At 39.7% G+C, this 17,078-nt stretch overlaps 1 protein-coding gene across 2 annotated transcripts in view; it reads left to right on the forward strand.

The window, feature by feature from the left end:
* The first annotated feature begins 386 nt into the window (after nt 1-386).
* Tspan12 (tetraspanin 12) overlaps nt 387-17,078 on the forward strand; it is a 62,815-nt gene continuing 46,123 nt past the window's right edge. Inside the window, exons 1-4 of one of the 2 annotated variants that reach the window (XM_013019939.1) lie at nt 387-671; nt 1,674-1,809; nt 11,785-11,867; nt 12,866-13,001. In XM_013019939.1, coding sequence (XP_012875393.1) covers nt 1,744-1,809; nt 11,785-11,867; nt 12,866-13,001 — 285 coding nt within the window. In that variant the 5' untranslated portion in view covers nt 387-671; nt 1,674-1,743. Of the gene's footprint in view, nt 672-1,472; nt 1,589-1,673; nt 1,810-11,784; nt 11,868-12,865; nt 13,002-17,078 lie in introns of those variants that run through there. The other variant, XM_013019940.1, reaches the window with a different exon arrangement.

The following is a 17,078-nucleotide window of genomic DNA, read 5'->3' on the forward strand; positions in this document are numbered from 1 at the left end:
GGGTTGGGCCTCCCCTTCATGCCCCCCCTTCTCAAACGCAAATATTTTCATATCATAAAAACCTGCTTCCCCATGCTTATAACCCAGCCTCCATTCTCTGGGACACCACCATTTTCAAGGGGCTGGCTGCGCGGGGGCGGAGCGGGGGGGGGTCGGGGGGAATCTCAGGAGTCTTTTCTCCTTTGGATGGTAGTTTGGAGAGGTGAGGGCGGGGAAGGTCCCTCTGGGGGGGTTCCCTGCGGGTGAGCGGGGAGGGTGGAGGGGGGGGCCAAGAAACACCCACTAGGACCCAACCCGGGCGGCCAGCGGCTGAGCATGCGCTGAGAGCGCGTGCAGCTGGCTCTGGCTGCCGCCCGCGGCTTGCCTCCGTCCGGACTTGGCCAGGACTGGGGAGGGACAGCGGCGCTGGGAGGTGGCTGAGCCGAGACTTTCCAGCAACTGCTGCCCAGGACTTTTTTTTTTTTTTTTCCCCTTCTCCTCCTTCTTCTTTTTTCCCAGGAGGCAGCGACGGCGGCGGCGTGGGGAGAGGAAGAGAAGGAAGCGTCTGCTGGCCGGAGCCCAGGCAGCGTTTGGTCTCTCGGAGGGGAGGAAGGTCCCTGCCCGGATGAGTCTCCGCCGCGCGTCCCCAAGTGTCGCCCGGCGAGGGTGGCGCACGGAGCCCGGCGCGGACGGTGAGTGGCCGCGCGTCTCCGGGCTTTCCCTAGTCCCCGACCCGTCCCGTCTGCGGGCGGCTGCCCTGGGCGCTCGCCTCAGCCACTTTGCCGGCGGGTCTAGGAGTCCGCCGTCGCCCGCGCCATGCCGGGGGTGGTTGGGCGGCGGGGACGGGGCGGGGGAGCGCAGACCTGGCCCCGGACGGTGGCGGGGCGGGTGACCGCCCGGGCTTTGTGCTCCGCGGGCGGCCGGGGCGCCGGGGGAGGGGGGGAGGGATGAGGGGCTAGCCCGGCGTGCGCACAGCTGCGCGGGTCCTCCTCTCCCCCCCGCCCCGCCTCACCCCTCCGACGTCCCCTCCCCGCCCCAGGCTAAATCCATTATTCTGGGGACGAAAAACGGCGTTTCTCATGTTCTGGCCCAGAAACTCTAGTCGCCGCCGCGGGGTAGAATCCAGCTCCCAGCTGCGCCTCCTCGGGTCGCGCGCGTTCGACTCCCGAAGCTGCGGGACCGGGCGGAGGAGGTGGGGGGACAGGACGGCCGACTTGGGCAGGGTGGTGGCAGTGGTGGCGTCTGGACTGTGCCGTGGAGAAGGGACGCGGGCGGCACGGGTGAGGTCTCGGGTGGGGGGGGTGCGCAGAGTGGGTGTCTGTCCTTTAGGATAGTTGCGGGCAGAGCTACCCCCGAGGGGGGGCGTGGGTTAGGGAAGGCTGTAAAGTGCTGCTCCACGCGCAGAGGGTCCCCAGGGAAGCACTTCGCTGTGCGCCTTTGCCCATCCCGAGGGCCAGTCCTTTCTCTTCCCAGCAGGTGTTATCCGAAGCCAGGTAGGTCCTTGGGGGAGGCTCAGTGTCTATTGGGACTTTTAACAACATGACTTTTGATCAAGCGCCGGCTGCAGTGAACTAAGTTTGGGGACTCGCTGTCTCCGCCCCCCCCCCAGGTGAGGGCTGGAGGAGGGGGGGAAGGGGTGTCCGTGGCGCGCGCGGCGCTAATTCGGGTTCTTCCTGCACTCCTCCCTCCGGCAGACCCTGGCTGCTTCGTCCCTGGGGTTAGGATGTGCTGAAAGGATGGGGCTTCACCCTTCCGAGGGTCACCATGGCCAGAGAAGATTCTGTGAAGTGCCTGCGCTGCTTGCTTTACGCCCTCAATCTGCTCTTTTGGGTAAGTCGAACAGTTCCGCCGCCCCAACAGGTGGGTACAGCTGGGCCCGGGGGTTATCTTGTAGCCACTTAGATAATGTTCCAAAGTGAATGGCTCAGCATTAATGAATTTACACGGGATCACACCCTCTATCCACCCTATGCCAGGAGTAAAGTCTGACCTTCTTAAAATGTCTTTGATCTAGCTCAGGTTCCGTTTGCAATTAGAAAAAAAAAATCTTCTTCTGGATGCTAACTAGCTAGGCAGCAAAATTAGACATGAAGTTAATCCAGGGATATAAATAGGTGCACGTGCTTCTACTGGTAGATAAGAAAATGTTGACCTGCTCTTGTTTGCAGGGATTTTAGATAACTGTGCAAGCCATGCATTTTTTCTTTACGTCACTCTAGCCTATAAAAACTTGGTTGGAGCATTCTGAATGTGCTTCTACAGGAATTCATACCTAGATATCCTATCAAAAGACTGGATAAATTTTTCTAGAGGATTCCATACAGTCTGAAAGGTGGTTTTCATGTAACTATTAACATGTTGGCAAAGTTTAAGGAATTTTCTGTATGCTTTTGGAAATACCCCATAACCATTTAAGGAAATAAAATACATAAAATTTAACAAGTTCTTGGAAATCTTTATGCCCCATGAGTTAGTGACTTTTATATCCTTGCGTGAATTTTCATAAAGTGTTGATAACGATTGTGTTATTATTTATAAAGATTATGGAAATATAAAATGGAAACTTTGTTACTTCAGGAAGCTGTCATGCTTAAGCAGTTTTTTTTTATTACCATTTCGGTGTGTGTGTGTTCTATCAATAATTTCTTTTTTTTTTTTTTTTTTGGGTCTGGTCGTGGGGCCTGAACTCTGGGCCTCGGCACTGTTCCTCAGCTCTTCAGCTCAAGGCTAGCACTCTACCACTTGAGCCACAGTGCCACTTCCGGCTTTTTTCTTATGTGGTGCTGAGGAATTGAACTCAGGGCCTCGAGCATGCAAGGCAAGTGCTCTACCACTGAGCCACCTTCCCAGCCCCTCTATCAATAATTTCTATTCAGATTTTCCTGCCAGCAAATTTTAATGTGCAGATTATTTATTTGGCCAGTTGTCTCATACTGAGTTGCCTTTTCCAGTGACTGTGACTCTAGGACTCTATGTAATGGCCCTGAAATGGTGATAAATCAGTGATCAGAACAATATCAAAAATAGCAACTTGAATTCTCGGCATGAAAATGAAACCATTAAGTAGTTAGAATTACAATTTGGATGTGTAGAATCACTAATTGATATTGCTGTTTGTTTTTTTAAATAATGTACACTATAAAGTGGTTTCTTCACTTGAATACTTGCAATAAGGAACTCAGATTCCAAATTCTCTCCTAAAATATATAATTAGTACTCTTACGTACTACTAGCTTTTACTTTTTTACACTGTGTTTTTTAATTATAGAATCAGCACATTCTGTCTCAAAAAAGAGCTCTAAAGATGGCCTGGCTGAACTTCCTTTCTTTGTGAGCAAGGAAATTAAGAGCAAGTTAAATGATATGTCAAAGGTCAAATATTGTGGTGGTGTTGGTGTTGGTGCCAGGAACAGACTATAGCTTTCCTTCTCCTAGGCGGGGGCTTTAGCCTGTAGCCTTACTTGTTTTTGAAACTTGCCATTACTGAGATATTTTTGTTGTTGTTCAATAAAAACTAAAGATTTGGAAATTTTCTTAATAGTCTGTAATATGTGAGAGGAAAAAACACTTAACTATTTAACAAAAGTAATGTTGCTCTGAGAAATGAAATTTTCCTAAAAACACCTCTTAAATTCTTACAGGGTTCTTTGTCTGGCCAGAAAACATATAATGTCATTTCTTTGTGGTTATCCTACACTTGAATTTTCTTAGTTCTACCTTTCTGAGGATGTGTGTTCTTCAGTTTTTATATCCTCTCCAAGAAGCAGTTCAGGTTACTTTCTTAGCATGCTTCCTCTGTGTTCTAACTTGTTTTATGCAGATACCGAGTTAGAGCTGTCCAAATATACTCACCCACATGCATACATATTCATATTTTTTCATTTTGTTGGCTGCTTTTTTTCTTTTAGGCTAGTCATAGGAGTGAGATTGCTGTTAAAGATATGTAATGGTAACAAAAATAAAGCAAAAGTAGCCAGCATACATAACTAGCATATGAAATAGCTAAGATGTAGTTATAGCTATATTTACCAGGCATATTTAATATCTCAATTTCCTAGTCTTTAAAGATCTGTTGTGAAAATTAGCATTCATTTATGTAAAGGATTTAGAACACTGACATGCAGGTACTGTGGATGTCATAGGAGTATGGGAGTCGTGATTACCTCAGTTTGATTGTACTCAAGTTGATCCTCAGAAAGTAAACTGCTACTGTGTTCTGGGTAAGGATAATAGTGATCACTGTTATGGTTAGTTCTTCTGTGACTGCTATCAGCACTATTATCCCTTTGATCCAATAATCTCATCCAGGGAATATATAAATATATACTAGGAAATAAAAACATCAGTGTATCCCAATATGTATATATATATATAATAAAATGAAAATATCAATATATAACTAAAACATCAGTATATTGCATTTTATGTATATACTGATGTTTTTATTTATATATAAAGTATATATATAGATATATACTTTATATGTCATTTTATACTTCATTTTCATTAAGCGCTTCATACTTATCACTTACATTTTCTTATTTTTATTTATTCTAGTTGCTTCTCTGTAATATTAAAGAAAATTTTTATCTATTCTTTTTAATATGTTTTCTGTAGGATTGTATACATTCTTGTATGATCTTTTTATAGCACCTACATTTCTTGTCGCAGTTAAAATTTCTTCATATAGACATTAAGATTTTTTTCTAATCCAACTAAAGTGTATACTGAGATTTTGTTAAAATTCTGTGAAATTTTTATGGTAATTTTGGGAAAACTGGTAATATATTATTAAAGTTGTGTTTGCAGATCTCATTTTATTTCCAAATAAAATGTTTGCAGACTTGTGCTGTCCTATTCTCAGGCCTCCTTATCATACTCTAACCTCTGAGCTCCCTAATAGTCCTGTATAATTCTTATTCTTTCTTTCTTAGCTAAAGAAACTGGTACTTACAGAAGTTCAATACCTTGCTAGTAAGCAAGCAACAGTAGAAGGATTCAAAGTCCAGTTGTATTTCCCATCAAAGTTGTACTATTGGAAACAGTGATGGATTTATTTGCAGTGGAGAATCCAAGTAAACATTCTCAGTAGGAAGGGATTAGCTGTCCACCTGCTCATTCCAAGTTCTCCAGAACTGGGCTTCTCAGTCCACAGTGAGCATGGAAATACCTGAGCAGCCCTTTAAAGTGCAGACTCAGATTCAGTGTGTCGAAGTCCAATTCTAGAGTTAGTTTTGTTTTGTTTTGTTTTTTCCAGAGCTGAGGACCGAACTCAGGGCCTTGTGTTTGCCAGGCAGGCAGTCTTCCGCTGAGCTAAACACCCAGCCCCTAGAGTTAGTTCTTATTCATTGGTTTGGTGTTGGTGATCAAATACCAGGTCCAGTGCATGCTAGACAAATGCTGTACCAGTGAACATTATTAGTTTTCAGCATCTCTAACCAAGCTTCATTGTGCCTCTATTTATCTTTCAAGAGCAAAGCTTTGGTATGAGCTCTAAGACCTCTCAGGATTATAAACAGAACAAACCAATGTAGCATATGCACCCCATCTGTTTTGGGTGATATTAGGCATTAAACTTAGTGCCTTACCTTTACAAAACAGGAGCTTTACCACTTGAGCCACTTCTCTAGCCTTTTAGGCTTTAGATATGTTTAGAATAAGGTGTTCTGTTTATTCCTGGCCAGCCTTAATTTGATCCTCCTAGGTATGGCTCCTGCTTAGCTGGGTTGACAGACCTATGCCGCTATGCCTGGCTTGTTTTGTTGAGATAAGGTCTTACTAACATTTTACTTAGGCTGACCTACTACCGCTGTCCTCATGAACCTTGCTTCTTGAGTAGCTAGGATTATAGCTGCAAGCCACTGTGGCTGGCCAATACTTGCAGCAGTGTTAAGCAGATTATAGGGCAAAGCTGACTTTGTCAAGCATTTTACCACTGGAAAAGACATGAGCCACTGCGTGCTGATAGGAATGGATTTGAAGAGAAGAATATGGAAAGTTCTCTAGAGCCCATCCTGTTTCTGCTGAGGCTTGGAGCAATAGATTCCTTACTCATCTCTGTTCATGATGGGATTCCTAGCTCAGACACTGGGGAATGGAGCTGAGAGCAAAGAAACTCCGGTCTAGAAGGAGACATCTTGTCCTTCTTTTACCTTAGTCCAGTAGGCTGGTACATATTATCATTAAAACTAGGACCATTTTGAGAGTGAAAGGAAGAGGTCCCCCCTCTTGTGCTACTGGATTTGACTGGTTTGGCAGATACTGTATGTTTTTGAATCATGCCGTTAGCCCTTTCCTTTGGATTTTTGAGAGAAGGCCTCTCCATGTAGCTCAGGCTTGCCTCAAACTTAAAAGCCTCATGCCTCAGCTTTTTGAGTTACTGGTATAACAGACATATACCACCACATCTGTCATGAAGGAGACTGCTTTTCTCTACTAATTATGCCAGAACATCAGAGACTTAAAGTAAGCCTCTTCTGAAGAGAGTAGGAAGAATAGTTGTTTTATGTAGGGGGGGGTGATTTATAAAAACTACCATTAGAATGGCTCTGGGTGGCTACTGATTAAATCAGCTTAATTGATACATGGTCATGCTTAAATGGTACCCATTTCAGCTATCATTAACATAGCCTATTCTTTATCAGCATTGGTAACAGTTACCTTGCATGCTCTCTTTGCTTTTGCCATCCTTTGGCAGAAGAAAAGCCCAGAGGGTGAGAGCAGATCATAAAAACAACAACAACAACAACAACAACAAACAGAAGGAAGCAGATGGAAGGGAAAGAATAGTTGTTACGAAGCCGGACTCACATTGTGTGTCAGCTTCTAGTCATTAAGCATCTATTTTACACTTATGTCTCCATACATAACAAATAAGTTTTAAAGAAAGCAAGCTGCAACTCCAGTTTGTACATTCTCAGGATGAGCAAACAAAGGTTCTACAATTTTGAATTCTCTAAGTGCTTTTTTTTTTAGCAACAGAGTGTAAGTCGATTCATATCACTGGCATTCTGTGTCTTGCTAACAGATTTGACATAAAAGAAAAGCTTATGCTGGAGGTTTTAGACATACTTAAAAAGAAATGTGTTATGTTCACTTTGTGTGGCTATGTGATATGTATAGACAGTATATATAGACAGTTGAAAACTTTGAAAGCTTTTTTTGTTGTTGTGATCACCAGGTCAAAATATTGTTTATTGTTTATTGAATATTTTGTGGAAATTATAAGGTTATACTTTATAAGAAGATTTAGCCAATGTAGACATGTATATATTTCTTATTTAGAAAACAACTTGCCTCACAGCTTGCTTTTACATAATTATATTCAAACAAAACCAGACCATATCCCTAATGCAGCACATTTTATGTGTTTATTGAGAGCTGGAGTTTCCTATACATTTTGTTAGTCTGAATGTGGCAAATATACTTTTTAGAAAAATATTATGAATTTCTTTATAAAGTAATATTTGTATTGTTTTCTAAATACTTCATTGAGATTTGAATGCTGTGGGGGCTATAAGCCTAGTTACTTACAATAACTACATTGTGCCTACCAGCTGGAAAATGATTTCCTTGACTTGATCAGTACACATCACATACACATTTGAAATACTAGAACTTACTCCAGGAATGTGTACCAGTATTGCAGTGATTAAAAAGACTAAATACAAATAATAATCACACTCATAATGGCAAGCAGTTAATCTGGAAAATGATCATTACTACTTAGGAGCCTGCATTGTAGAAGTTTGTTTTAATGAGATCAGGATTATTGAGGCTCCTCAATTTCATTTTACATTGGTTTCTTGCAACAGGCAGTAGTAGCCCTACCATTTTGTCAACCTCAGTGAATAAAATCACAGTTTGAGGATGAAGCTGTTTTTAGACATTAGAAGTGACTGGGATTAATGTCTAAAGAAAGAGTTGTTTATTCTCAGGGTTGCCTGTTTACCTTAGGATAAGCCTATGTGTTGATATTATTTACTTTAACTAATGTTTTACTTACACAGCTGCAGTGTTTGTGGCTGCTTTTGTGGAAGAGAGGAAGTGAGAATAAAATGCAAAGTCTGTAGTTTAAAGAACTTCTGAGAAGACCTAAGCCAGCGTCTAACCTGAGCAGTAAATCTTTTGTCTTTTGCCAGCATCTCTCTACTGGAAAACTTGCAGTGATAGATAGAAAGCTTAGTTCTTCGTAAAGCATCTCCTGGTTTTGTTAATGATCTCTGTTCCTCTGGCTAGCAACTAGAAACAATCTCCCCTTTATTTAATTATTTTATCATTCTTTCATTTAATCTGTGTTATGCTCTATAACCTAGTGCTCTTTTGTGTGATGAGCAATGGCCCCTGTGCCTTTGACTGGGTGTGACGGATGGGTAAAAATAGGAAAGACCAGCAAGACTACTCTACTAGGATTGTAGAGAGAGTGTTGAGGGGAAGGAGAGATCTGGGAGACCATCTTTCCTCTCCGACTGGTGTTTGGCTGTCCTTGAGAGAAGTGGAAGCTGTTCGGCTCAAGGTGATAGGGAGGCTGGCCAGAGTGGCTTTCCAGACAGAAGGGATATGTGAATGAAGACACAAGCATTGGGAGATGTGTATGTTGCCTTTTGCAAGCAGTTTTGCCATTGTCCAACTGTGGGAAGGAGTTGGCAGGAAACAGCTTTAAAGTTATAGGGGAAAGGGTGACAGCGGGCCTTCTTATGTAACCTGTTGAAGCGTTTCAACTCTGCTCCATGAAGGAGTGGGGGGAAGAGGAAATAAGAGGAGGCAGTCATATAGGACAGCTATGAGTTGAACTGCTTGATCTTTGTGCTGTCAAGGTAACTGAAGGGGGGAATTTGCTGTGGAATCTGTGATCTGGAGAGATTTATTGTTAAGGTGATTGTAATGTCCTGGCAAAAGAGGACAGGGGCCTGATTTAGTATGGAGCAGTAGGAAAGGGGGAGGAATTTTCCAGATGCCTTTCAGGAACCATCCAAAGGACTGTGAACTAATTAGACATCGGGCTGCGGAAGAGGGAGAGTTCAGGCTGTCTGCCAAGTTGCCAATGCTGTGATTGAGGGTTGATTGTACCATTTACTGACCTAGGAAATGCAGGGAGAGGGGTGCTCAAGTTTTGAGTTGATTGGAGCTAAGTACGGTTTTGACGTGCTATCGACCTTCAAATATCTGAAGATTCCACTTTGTAACTGATGGAGGAGTTGTCTGGTTTCTTAAACTGATCGAGAAAGATTAGAAGAAAGCTCTTAGGTCAAAGTTAACTTGTGATAATAACTGATGATAGTTAAGGGGGCTTTTTTCATTACATGAACCTTCCAAAATTACAGTTTTTTTATAGCACTTTATTGGTGAAAAAAATCAGGCTAAAATAAGATTAAATGACATACAATGTAATATACCTAAAAAGGGATAGTGTTAGAATTCCAAATTTATTAGTTCCCTTTGTTGTTGCCATTGTGGTCAAGACCATAACCCTTCTAGGAAGCTTCTAAGGTTGAGATTTGACTCTGCCTGCTTGTTGTGTTATCATCATATGTCAGTTTATCTTCCTTCAACATATTAATTCCCTGGGATTTTTGGTCTTCTTTCTGATTGTAATCTTCTTTTCATCCCCTCCCTTCTTAATTAACTTGATAGGATCTGAAGAGATCCTAGGCCTCTTAAATCCTGTGGCCCTGTAAAGTAGGCCAGACACTCCAAAAGAGGTTGTTAAAAAGCAACTTGTATACAGTGTGGAGTATTATATTTGTATCTTTGATGAACTGATTAATTTTTATCCTCAGTTAATTACAGGGTAGAAATTGTCTTTGTTTCTTATCATCAGTGTATCTCAAGCATCTAACACAGTACTGGAAAAAGAACAAGTGATAAAGAGAGTTTTTGAATGAAAGAATAACTTCAAACTAAAGGCTTTAATAATCTACCAAACAAGAAATGACTTAGATTGTATGATTCAAAATAAATGAACTTTTTTTGTAAGTAGATAAGTGTGTTAATCAATGCTAATAGATTGTATACTGATGATGACTATGATAACTAATTGATACTTGACTCAGCTCTATAATGTTGAATATTGACTGAGAAATTGCAGGATGGAGAAAAGAATGGCTTTGAAGAGTAATAGAGAAAAAACAGAAAAGTGAGAGCTATTTATGGCTGAAAAATAATTTAACATAGTGAAATAAAATAGCATGTCTGTAGACTATCATATTTCTGAAACATGTAAAAAGTAGTAAAGATCCATCCATAGCCACATAGAAGAAAACCAAAAGCACTATATTGACCACAGGCAACTGATGGAGAAATGGGATGGTAAGAGAGTCAGGAGCTAGGTTTTTGTTAGAAGGGATGGGGAGACAGGGTAGGCCATTTTAGGAGTGTCTAGTTCGATTAATTTGCCCTAGAGTGATTAGGTAAGGGCTGGGTAAGGTAGGTCCATCCCTTGGATGGGATGATTGTAATCAAAAAGTACATCTTAAGGAGGAAGACTTCTCCCAGTGAGAGGGTGGATGATGAGGGAGTAAGAAGGTCTAGGCAAGGTGATTCAGGCATGTTCTCTAAAATCAGGTGTTATTTAGCATCTACATGCTAAACCGATTTTAAAGCATCATTTACATAAGCTAGAAACATGGCTAATGCACTGTGGTAAGGCCACTTGGCAACTTTTAAATAGGGTTGCTTTCTTTTCTTTGTTCTCAATAGAAATGAGAACAAGAGCTGGCCTAATTTTCCTCTGAACTGTGGGCTTATGAAATATCTGTGGCACCTTTAGAGGTTTGTGATGCCCAAACCCATTCCAAAATGGGTGGACCCAGTATGGGCCTGCTTAACTTAGATGATTCTTGTTTACAGACAGAGTTGTAAGATTAACGACTTGATAACTTTGGTAGGCATGGAAGAACTTCGTTTAACATCCCATCATTTTAGAGGAGCTTTGTTAAACTGTAGTACTATAGTGTAACTTTTTACCCAATCCTTCTCTAAAATCATTTGCTTACTCTTTGTTTCTCCCTTTAGTTTATATAGGAAAACTAAGTATAAATGGGGGATTCTTACCCAGTTTCTGAGTAATCAGAGTCCAACGTTCTATAAATGTTACCAAAATTGAGTTTTGCTTAAGGTTTTTTCTTTTAAAATATTTTATTATTTTAAGTAGCTGTACAAAGGAAGTGCCATTTAACAACATAGTTTATGAATACAATTCATCTTGATCAGTGTCATCCTCTCACAATTCTGATCTCCATTCAACCCACCCCTTCTCTACTTTTCTTCATTTTGTGGTGTATACCGTGAATTCTTAACTATCTTCTCCCCCTTGGATTTTAGAACATTTCCTATTATTCAAAGAATTGTATTTATTTTTATTATTGCCAGCATTTTAATGTTCACATTGTTTGAATTTTAGCCAAGAAAAACAATTTTAAGTTAACCTTTGTGATTTTTGACAGTTTTTAATTGCTTAGTAGTTATATTTTATTGATAACTATAGCAACGTGTTTTAAGATCCTTTTACAAGTTTGATAAACTAGTTTTTTTGTAGTCTTTTCTGAGGTGATTTCCATCCAAAACCTAAAATCAGCTCTTGAATAGTTTATTTTCTATAAATGATTTTGTGGCAATCTATTTTATTGGCTACTACTAAAGGGAATGGCAGATATCCATAAAAGTAATAGATTTCAGTATTTAGCAAGCAGTAATTAGGAAAACATACAAAGACTATCTCACAAAAATCTTAAATTTTAAGTCATTAGTCCTATAGTGATGAGTAAATTCTTACTAAGTGGTTGGCTTTTTTTTTTCTCCCCACAGTTAATGTCCATCAGTGTGCTGGCAGTTTCAGCTTGGATGAGGGACTACCTGAATAATGTTCTGACTTTAACCGCAGAAACCAGGTAGGCTTCAGAGTTATTGATTCAATTCTTCTACAGTTTCCTCTGATACTGGTTTCAAATTATTTGTGTTCTCAGCTGTTTATAGGGTAATGCTCCTATAGATCCTGTAGAAGGTTTGTTTTCTGCAGTATCACTGCAGATACTAGCATTTCTAGCATGCTCATGGAGTCTTGAGTACATCTGGTGGTGGAATGTTTAAATGGACATTTCTGGGTATGGTTACACCAGTTGCCTGTCCTGCCAACTGTGTGTCAGTCATAATGTATTTATGTGTGAATAACAGCTTAGCTACTTTCCCTTAAAAAATTCTCACTTCATATTCCTCAGCTAATGAAAATTAAACCTCATAATGCCATTTTCTTCTCAAATGTCAAGGGTTGATCCTCTCAGGTCAGTAGAGACAAATGATTTGTCCTTCTCCCTGAATGCAGATGGTTATATATACTGCTCAGAATTGTAGTAAAGATTAAGAAAGATATCTTTCTGTAAAGTCCTTAACATAGTAGAGCTGGAAATCACTTAATAATGGTTAAGCACTGTTATCATTGTTATTGCTGGCTCTGGTTAATGTGTTTTTCATAGGGTTCTAGCAAAAGTCATGTCTTTACTTCCTTCTTTCTGTCAATGTAGATCAGTTTCCTTTGGGAGAGAATTAGTTGTCAGGAAGAAGGAAAGTGAGTCCAAGATTTAGGTAATACAGATGATTCTTTAGAGGTGAGAAATAGTCAAGACTCCTGTGTGAATTACTAGACAATGACTTCAGAGTTTGTGTTTTAAATAAGTTGGAGTAAGAGTACTATCACTTAAAGTCAAAACAAAGTGAAAACAAAGATTAAAGAAAACAAGCAAACAAACACAAATCACAGTATAGTGATTAAAAATAGCAGTAGGATTACCAGCTTTGGGGGACAATCATAGGAAGAATCACAACACACAATTGCATCTTTGTATTTCAGTTGTATTTTATTTATAATATAACATTATTTTTCTTCTCTCAGGGTGGAGGAGGCGGTCATCCTGACTTACTTCCCCGTGGTTCACCCCGTCATGATTGCTGTTTGCTGTTTCCTTATCATTGTGGGGATGTTGGGATACTGTGGAACAGTGAAAAGAAATCTATTGCTTCTTGCATGGGTATGGTGTTTATATCTTCTCTTTATTATAGTTAAAAAGATGGTATGATAATGTATTTTTTCCTATCAGTCCACAACATCCTGTAGGGTTTGCTAGGGAACTGTGATAGCAGTAACTCTTATCTGTGGTAATTGTTTAGCATTTTCTGAGAAAGGAGCCTTTCTTTCTGTGACAGATAATTTCAGTGCAACTATTTGCTGTACTGAAATGATGAGGTAGGGGAATCTGGATGCTGTTTAATTATTTCACTCCAGCTACGTGTTGACATTTTCATTTGAAAGCATACGTTCTTTTTAGTGTCAGATCTCATTACTACGCAGAAAGGCCCCTCTGGACTAGCACTGAGATAGCATAATGGAGCTGTTTTTCTTTCTCTTCTTTTTAAAACAACCCATCCTGTTTTATCTCATGTGGAGATTCAGGTGGTAAGGTAACAGATACAGATTGTGATCCTGACACTGCCTTTACGTAGTTTTGTGGATAGGAGTCACATAGGGAATGATGAGCCATACCCTGTTATTGTCATTGCCCCCCCCGCCCCCCAACACACACACTTTGCTTGTTGGATGCTTTCTTGTTATGAAACAGCCTTTTGTTCATTGCTATTCCCTATGTCCGTAGCTGTCATCCACAGCTTTGTTTCCATTTCCTTTGACTGTCTTTGGCAATTCATTCTCTATTCTCATTGCATCGCTTCTCTATGCATGACAAGAATGTTAGACATGGCCCTATCTAAATGCAGTACAGATATTCCCTTGCTGAAAAATATAGTCTCAACTCCCAGTTATCTACCCGTTGTAATCAGTCTATGTTTCATGCCTATAATCTAGCCGCTCAGGAGGCTGAGGCCTAGAGGATCATGGTTTGAAGTCAGCTCAGGCAGAAAAATCAGAGACTCCATCTGCAATTAACTAGAAAAATTCTGGACTAGACGCATAGCTCAAGAAGTAGAATGCTAACCATGTTCAAGAAAAGCCGAGCTAGAGTTGGGGAAGCTTTGTTTTTACAATTCCAATGAGATAGTTTTACCGCCAGATAATATAAATGAGGAAATGAGGCACCTAGAGAATAGTGACTTGTTTGAATTTGCAAAGTAGAGGCTTTGCTATTCATGCTGCAGTAGTATAGTTTCAACAGCATATGAGCAAAGTTTTTGCTATTATACTCCTTTATTGCTGACTTCAAATTCTTGCAAATCTTGTAGCCTATAAAGCATTTTAGATTTGATTATTTTCAAGCTGACACAATCTTCGGTGACAGATCCCAGCTCTTTAAGCCCTAATTTAATATGTACCTTTCCCAGTGACTTTGGACACTGGAAATAAACAGTGGAACTGGAATTCAGATCTCAGACCACAGCTGCCAAGGTTAATGGGACTTTACTGATGTCTCTAGTGGATTCGTCTCCATCTTTGAAATCCAGTCTACAGGCCTTCATTACAGATATCCTTTTTTAAAATGACTGGTGCAAACTTCCATACAACGAACAGCCTGGTAATAGAAGCCATCTACCTTGCTCATTGCTTTAATAAGTTCAGTAATAGATAGGAAATCAGGGCAGGGAGACTAAGGAGTAAGGAGACCAGTACATCTGGTGAGGGTATAAGGAAGGAGCTTGGCTGTTAGAAAGCCTTTCAAGAATGATTTAATAGGGGATAAATTAATGAGAAATATGACATGACATTAGGTGTTTAGCAAATATTTGCAAGGCAACTGTAATTTTTTTATTAGTCTTTTAGCTAAATTAAAAAAGCAGTTCTATACTTTTATTTCATATGTAAATATTTAAGCATGCAGAATGTATTCATCTACCGTGTCCATGTCCCTATATTCAGTCTTTCAGTTGTAAGATTTGTTTTTTTTTTCCTCCTCATAAAATTTATTTAAAAAAATTAGTTTTAGTCATCCTAAAAGAAAATTCAGTTTGAAAGTCTTTTGCATTGTAGACCATTGTATGGGTGCACAGGTCTTGCCACTAGATGGTTTCTTCTTTTTTTTTTTTTTATTTATTTTTTTATTTTTTTTCAGTTGTAAGATTTGTATGCAAGGCTAATATGAGAAAGTTGTTTTTTTTTTTAAAGTAAATTGGTGTCTATGAGAAATATATTATCTCCTAAATGACCATGAGAAAAGATCCTGAGCTGGGCTATGGTGCTGCTGAAGCTATCTAGGTTTTTAAAAAATGAGAAATTTCCCCCCAAAATAAATCTTTAAGCAGCTATTGGTGGCTCAAGTCAGAAATCCTACCTACCCAGGAGGCTGATGTCTGGAGGATCATGCTTTAAGACTGGCCAGGCCAGAAAGTCCTGAAGAATCCATATCTGTCTGTCTGTCTGTCTGTATGTATATCCCATATGTGTGTGTGTGTGTGGCACAAGTGAAAGTGTAAAGCTCTACAGTCAAACCCTAGTATTGCCAAATAAACAAGAAACAGAAAAACAAAACAAAGAAAAACCCTCAAGTCTTGGTCGCCATTCTGTCCTTACCTACCTCAACCCCCTCTTCCCACTGGAAAAAAAATAGTAGTAATAAAATCCCTCTGAAAATTAAGAGGCTACATTTTGGAAAACATTTTTGGTGTATATGGATTTGATGCTTCCATTGAATTATAGTTTTATAGATGCAAATGGTTAAAACACTCTTCCCTGAAGATTCCCCAACAGAATATGGAATATCCCACTGTATTTAACTTCAGATAAACAATACATGTCTTCGTATGAGTATATCCTGTGCTGGTGTGTAGGATTCACATGTACAGAAATATTTATTTGTTGTTTACCTGCAATTCAGTGTTAAGTGTACATCCTGTATTCGTGTTGAACATTGTTACCCTCTAACAATTTTTGTTATAATGGAACATAGACCAGACATGAGTGGGCAAAGGAACTCAAATAGGCAATGATTTTCAAAGTGATTTCAGTAGCAGAAATTCCTTCTCTCTTTAAAAGAGAAATTGAAGCTAAATGGAAATTGGTTTTAAGGTTTTGATGGGTACTTTCCCAGGCTTTAGCAGTAGACTAAATGAAGCTCGTCTGTTATTGCAGTTCTGCCTTGCTATTAAGGCAGACATTAGGAAGAGGTGCCTGCTCAGGAAGAATGTAAACAGATTGAGCAGACAAGCTTACAGTGTTCACATCAGCTGAATGTCACCATCAGGAGATTGTAATTTATCAGAATGTGATGCTAAAATACCCTCACCTGCAGCAAACCACAAAAATTAGACGTACCTTACATGCTTAATACCAGAAGATTGGTTTGAAAGGGAAGATTATTTCTTTCAACGTAAGTAACTAGCAAGTAATTTGCATATAATGACTGATTTTGTGGCAGGATTTTTTCCTTATTTGGTCCTCTTTTAAAAATTTTAATTTTATTGTCAAGGTAATGTATGGTTACAGTTACATAAGGTAGTGAGTACATTTCTTGTTGAATTTATTACCCCCTCCCTCATTTTTCTCCCTCTTTCCCTCCCTGCCCAACCCCCCTGTGACAGGATTTTTAAAGCTTTCTTAACCTATAGAATGATTGGAGCAGATCTGGATAATTTCCTTTATGGAAATGAAGTAAATATCTCAACTGCCTTGAAGAAATTTCCTCTGTAGTATTGTTGCTTTAAATCATAATGTGAATCCAGGATATTTTTAAATAGTAATTAATTTTTCTACAGATTCTCTATTTAAGGATATCTGTCATGTAGTTACAAATTTTATAATTACACAGCAAGTCACAAGTGATTAAGTTGGAATTAAACTCTTAAGTTAAATGTCGTTCTTATTTTGTTCATAGTTTTGGTTGAGAGCCTCATAAATTTACTTCTGAATCAAACTCAGCATCTAGCCAGGTTTTTAACCTTTGTTTCCTCAGAAAATATTCATGGCAAATAGATGTCATTAGACTCATTTTTAAAGGAAGAAAGGGAGCATGCGTAAGGGCACACTGCTGGTAACATTAGTATTCAAATGTAGTCTGTGTTCAAAGCCTTGCATATTTCACTGCATACCACTGTTATAATACATTTAATTAGCTACTGGCATTGTTTCTGCAAGACTTAACTGTATTTCATTTGTCATTCTCAAG

The sequence above is a fragment of the Dipodomys ordii genome, unplaced genomic scaffold, assembly GCF_000151885.1.
Source record: "Dipodomys ordii isolate 6190 unplaced genomic scaffold, Dord_2.0 Scaffold48, whole genome shotgun sequence".
Taxonomy (NCBI): Eukaryota; Metazoa; Chordata; class Mammalia; order Rodentia; family Heteromyidae; genus Dipodomys; species Dipodomys ordii.